Source organism: Limulus polyphemus, unplaced genomic scaffold (assembly GCF_000517525.1).
Source record: "Limulus polyphemus unplaced genomic scaffold, Limulus_polyphemus-2.1.2 Scaffold3266, whole genome shotgun sequence".
NCBI classification, from domain to species: Eukaryota; Metazoa; Arthropoda; class Merostomata; order Xiphosura; family Limulidae; genus Limulus; species Limulus polyphemus.
Window position 1 is genome coordinate 125,383 of NW_013668876.1, and position 6,336 is coordinate 131,718.

At 36.3% G+C, this 6,336-nt stretch overlaps 1 protein-coding gene across 1 annotated transcript in view; it reads left to right on the plus strand.

Annotated features, from left to right (window-relative positions):
* Nucleotides 1-6,062, plus strand: part of LOC111088182 (proclotting enzyme-like) — a gene marked incomplete at its 3' end in the record, with an annotated part of 12,378 nt that extends 6,316 nt beyond the window's left edge. Inside the window, exons 2-4 of the mRNA XM_022397416.1 lie at nucleotides 185-298; nucleotides 3,621-3,881; nucleotides 5,923-6,062. Coding sequence (XP_022253124.1) covers nucleotides 199-298; nucleotides 3,621-3,881; nucleotides 5,923-6,062 — 501 coding nt within the window. The remainder of the gene's footprint in view (nucleotides 1-184; nucleotides 299-3,620; nucleotides 3,882-5,922) is intronic.
* Between the last annotated feature and the right edge of the window lie 274 nt (nucleotides 6,063-6,336).

A 6,336-nucleotide genomic window follows, 5' to 3' on the forward strand; every position in this document is an offset into this window, starting at 1 on the left:
TTAGGCCTATCTATGGCCTTCAAAAAGTTGACGGCTACATGTTTTGATGTTACAACGTCATCCTTTAGATAGGCCTAAATAAAATGTTCCTTTATTAGTTTTTTCTTATACTGCGGAAGCTGAGAGAAACGAGAACTTGTGCGTTATGTTCTATCCTTCAATATTTTAAAAATAAATATTTCAGGTATACATCACAACATGTTGGGGAACATCAGCGTCATCTGTTCATCATTGTTGTGGGTCTCATTCACATTTTCTACAGTCTACTGCAGTGATTTGAGTAGACTGCGACGACAAAGTAAGTATACGTTATTTATTATTGTTGTTGTACGATTTACAGTTGTTTTAGGAAAATAGTGTCATTAATAAACCTTGTGTTAGATAAAATTACACAATAAGGACTAACTTTCTGTTCTGCAGGGCCCGGCATGGCCAGGTGGTTAGGGCGCTCGACTCGCAATCTGCGGGTTGCGGGTTCGAATCCCCGTCCCACCAAACATGCTCGCCCTTTCAGCCGTGGGGGCGTTATAATGTGATGGTCAATCCCACTATTTGTTGGTAAAAGAGTAGCCCAAGAGTTGGCGGTGGGTGGTGATGACTTGCTGCCTTCCCTCTAGTCTTACACTGCTAAATTAGGGACGGCTAGCGCAGATAGCCCTCGTGTAGCTTTGCGCGAAATTCAAAACAAACAAACAAACTGTTCTGCAGTATTTATGTGCTGCCCCAAGAGGTTTTAAAATGTTCATTTGTTCTGTGTATGGTAATTCGTGTATGGAAAACGTTGATATCGTATTCTATAAGTTATCGAATGTAAATGTTAAAGAAAACGTTAGCGTGGTACTAAATTCACCAGCATTTAAATCTGTTATCCATGCTATTAAGCCGTAAAACAATTTTGCCCAAATTTTCAATTCTGCAGAGAAGTAACTCGTGATAATTTATAGTATTGGTATAGAAAATAAGTTTTATTATACTATAATTATTAATGGCTTCTGATCAAAAGTAAGCTAACTTAGTGCAAATCAAGACTAGAAAAAATAACTCTTAGATTTGAAGCCAACTCTCAATCTCTCTCTCATATATATTAAAACAAGAGGAATCTTCAATGGTCGCGGCTATAATTACATCTCAAATCGGTCAAGAGATGGAGTTATGAGCTAAAGGTTTGTACTTAAAAAATCGGAGCCATTCTACGAGCCGCTATGAAGCGGTTAAAAAGGGACAGAAAAGAAGCATATACAATGTAATAAATCGATATAAAATAATTAAAACATAAAGATTAGAATGTATTTAACGAGGCTTTATACCGCGTGCGCGCTAATATACGATGCAATTTTTTGGATAAATGAAACCTAAATTTATTGTGGAGTTAATACGACTGACATAGAGAAGTAGTCGTAATTCTCTCAACATTGTAGGAGCGTCAGGAAAACTGAAGGTCGTGTAAGATCATATATGAAGGAAGTATGACAAGAGACATTTTTTGCAGGATCACATACAAGAGTTGTAATGGTTTTCCTGAAGAAGAATAATGAACTATTCTAAAGCGCTCGTGTTTTGGGTCTCCTTTGAAAACGAAAGACATTTTAAGATGAATATACTAAATAATTACACCATCTTCAGGAAAATAAACCACATGTCGTTTCTTATAAACCTATGTACGTGTATAATTAACATTCTGCTGTGCCACTGGGTGGTATTTGTTTTGTTTGTAGTTATGCACAAAGCTACACAATGGGCTATCTGTGCCCTGCCCACCACGGGTATCGAAACCCGGTTTTTAGCGTTGTAAGTCCGCAGACATACCGCTGTGCCACTAGGGGGCGTTTTCTACTTGCACACTAATTTTTGTAAAGTGTAAGAAATATAAGTTAAAAAAAACTTTAAAAACTACATGTTTCGTTGTAAATAATTCCACAATATTCAGGAGAATAAACCACGAAGTACAGTACACAGGAAGTTTCTTATAAACCTAATATACGTGTATAATTAACATGTTTTTATAGTGGCGCCATTTACAACAACGATTTCCAGAAATTTAGTACCATGGCTCCTGGGCCTAAATCTCTATTTATATTCATTTTGTTTTTAACAATTTCTAAGGATTCTGTTATGTTTAGTTCATCTTTTTCCATTACCTGTTTAAGTATTTTTACATTATCTCAGTCAATAACACGTGTAGAATTCGCCACATGTTCTGCCAAAGCCGATACACTTGTTTTTAATTTATCCACCGCATTTGGATGTTCTTTTATTCTAAATTTTAAGTTCCCATTTCTGTGTCCAATATAACTTAGACCACAAGTACATGAAATTTTATATATATCACATTTATCCCTTATCTTTAAAACTATTAATTATATGACTTAATTTTTTATTGAGGAGTAAATGTTACTTGGCAGTTCAAGTTCTACCTAAACACATTACCTATTTTTATTGACCATTTTGTTCCGATATTGATAATTATCAATATCTCTGCTCATCAAGAGTATCGAAACCCCGGAGTGCAGAACTTGTTGTCACTATTTTTGTAATATTGATACTATTATCACCCAAGTTGTATATTCCAGTATTGTTTGTTAAAGGCGCGCCTTGTAATGGTCTAGTACTTAGGTTGATCGACTCGCACTTCTCTAGTTCGAATCCAGTCACCGAACATACGCCCCTTTTAACCGTGGGGGTGTTGTAATATGACGTTCAATCTCACTTTTCACTGGTAAAGAGTAGTCCAAGAGTTTGCGGTTGGTGGTGTTAACTAGTTTTCCTCCAGTCTAGTTCCACCATAAGGCTTATAACGCTAAAAACTGGGTTTCTATAGCCGTGGTGGGCACATCACAGATAGCCCATTGTGTATCTTCGTTTTCTAACAATAAACAAACCCTTTAGTCTATAACCTCCAAGTTAGACGGCTAGCGAAGATGGCCCTCGAGTAGTTTTGTTCAATATTTAACAAAACAAACAAACAAAAAAAAATGATCGGCGCAAAGCTACACAATGGGCTACCTGTGCTCTGTCTATCGAGAGCATTAAAACCCAAGAGCACAAAACGTATCGTCACTTTTTTTTTGTAGTCCCACGATGGGTCAGCGGTAAGTTTACAGACTTACAACACTAAACTCCGGGGTTCAATTCTCCGTGATGGCCAGAGCGCAGCTAACCTACTGTGTAGCTTTATGGTAAAACAAACAAAAACAGTTTTCTTATCACTCCTTTTGTTTTTCCCAAAGATTCAGAACGTACTGTCCTATTATTCTAATATTGAAGTTAATTTGTTTGAATTTCGCATAAAGCTACTAGAAGATTATCTACACTAGCCGTCCCTAATTTAGCAGTGACAGACTAAAGGGAAGGCGTCTAGTCAACACCACCCACCGCCAACTCGTAGGTTTTTCTTATCAAATGATGGGACTTGCCTATCACATTATAACGCCTCCACGGCTGAAAGTGTGTGCATTTTTGCTGATGGGATTCGAATCTGCGACCCACAGATTGCGAGTTGAGTGTCATAACCTCTAGACTATGCTAAGTCATTTATATTCTTAACACTCCAGTTGTTTTTTCCCGACGATCCATAACGTATTGATACAATTTTTGTAATACTGACATTCTTATCACCGCAGTTGTTTTTCCCGATGATCCAGAACTTTCGTTTGGTCACGAAAAGTGTTCCAGATCTTTTATTCCAGAAGGGATCTGTAAAAGTATTTTAAAGTGTAGGGAACTGATGCAAGAGACGGACACCAAACGTCTCTTAGAGGCCATTTGTGGATATGATGGAACTGTACCTATTGTCTGCTGTCCGGTTTCTGGACCATCTGTAATTCCTACACCAAGACCCAACGAACCACCACCAGATATAGTACCACACCAACTACCGAACCGTAAGTTACACTGTTAAACTTGTAAAGTGGAACCTCATTAGCCCGAACATTTGTAATAAAGTAGTTTTTCTATATTATTGAGACATCCGGATAGTCGAATCAGTCACTTTGAATACAATGAACACTATTAATAACGTGCGTTATTGATCGATAAGTGTAAGGATGGCATCTAATAAAGGTGGGCTTGAAACTAGTAAACAAAAAAGCAACTGTATGTTCAATAAACTTAATAGTTTATTATTTTGTATGACGTCAGTAATTGAACAAATTGAATGATCAAAGTACCATATGATGTCAAAAATAAATACTCGAGTAAACCATGATTATGTTCATACCAATTACTTGTTTGTTCGATACAAAACACACAGTACAGGTATTACTTTCTTCTATAAACATCGTATTTTCATGCCTCTTTGGTTTTGACTTGATATGCCTGTAGCATGAATTACTCTGACTCGGTATATCTCTGCTGCGAAGTTTATTCTTGGAACAAGTGTCGTAAACCAGCACCCACTGCGAGTGTAGGTGTTATGTGGTTAGTAATTATCACCTAGGTTCCTGTGCTAATCGACTCCCTACTTGACTCTCGTAAAGACAGGTGCTGGTTAGTGTATCATGTATTCACAGGAAATTCATTTTTGTTATAAGAAATAGTTTTTTTGGATTCAGAACGCGAATACGTGGATTGATGATTAAATTTCCCGTTGTGGTGATTTCTTTATATGAAAAAAATCGTATGAATTGTGAATAATCTGGGTTACCGGTGTCCGGAATAACGAGGATTCACTGTGTTCGTGGTGTGCAAACTTATGATGGAGGTAGATTATTCACAATTCATCGGGGTTGCCGGTGTCCGGAATAACGAGGATTCACTGTGTTCGTGGTGTGCAAACACCTCCATCATAAGATTGGTTAATATTTGATACGAACTATTTTTGTTTAGTACTGACACGTTAACCAACATTTCTTCTCATCTCTTTTGTTCCTTGCTGACCTGTTAACCAACAATTGCCCTAATCTTCTTCTGTTCCTCTTTAACCAACATTTGTTCTAATCTATTTTTGTTCAATACTGGGGCGTTAACCAACATTTGTTCTAATATATTTTTGTTCAGTACTGGTGCGTTAACCAACATTTGTTCTAATCTATTTTTGTTTAGTACTGGGGCGTTAACCAACATTTGTTCTAATCTATTTTTGTTTAGTACTGGGGCGTTAACCAACATTTGTTCTAATATATTTTTGTTTAGTACTGGGGCGTTAACCAACATTTGTTCTAATATATTTTTGTTCAGTATTGGGGCGTTAACCAACATTTGTTCTAATCTATTTTTGTTCAGTATTGGTGCGTTAACCAACATTTGTTCTAATCTTTTCTGTTCATTGATGATAACAAACCTTGTAGATAATTTCTACATTTGTTGCTGTATTTAACATATAATATTTTTTTTCATTACTCATTCTAGTCGTCTCTAAGCTTTATCGACCAACATTTGATCACATGTATACGAAAAAAAGTCAACAGATCCAAGGTTCGTTGTTATATCTGGAAGAGGGACATGCCAAGAAACCAGTTAAAACACAAACTTGAAATTTATATTCCTTCTTTATGCGTTTTCAGTGTTTGTTTTTAGTTTTTATGTACCTCTCACAAACTCCTTTTTTGTTCTATCTTTTTCAGTGTAGTTGCACACTTTTAATGGCCATCTTGTTTTAACAAACATTTATGATTGAGTTCTAGTAGCTAATGATGCTCTATTTTCGGGTTTTATCTTACAATGTGTAGTTAAGAGGTTATTTATGATATTAATATTTTTTGTATAGTTATAGAAAAATGTAGGTACATTATTAGTTATACCTATTAAAAGGAAACATTACAAAATCTAAGCTGTATTATACAGAACAGATATACAACAGCAGCAAAAACAAAGTAAATACTCTTTTGTAAATGTATTAAACATAGCTTGTAGATCGCAATGAAAACGATTAATAGCTGTAAGATATGATAAACTGTTCTCCCAGACTGTTTTTGAATATTTCAGGATGTGGAATGCGTAATATTTCAAGCAACAGAATTATAGGTGGACGCGAGGCAGATGTTGGTGGTTGGCCCTGGATGGTAAGACGAAAATCTATTTTGAAAGAGTATTTTAGTACTGAAGACACTGTTCTTATTTTGCTAGTAATTCTTGTCATGGTGGTTTTCTAGGGCATGTAAGTGTTATGCTTGTTTGTTTGTAATTAAGCACAAAGCTACACAATGGGCTATCTGTGCTCTGCCCACCACGGTTATCGAAACCTGGTTTCTAGCGTTATAAGTCCGCAGACAGACGTATGCTAGTTCGATACAAACCATTGTCACCTATCGGCCATTTCAAATATTCGAAATTCATTTGAGAGGCAGAACACTGAAGGGGCTTCATCCTACATTGTTGAGGCTGCATGTTACGGAAAGA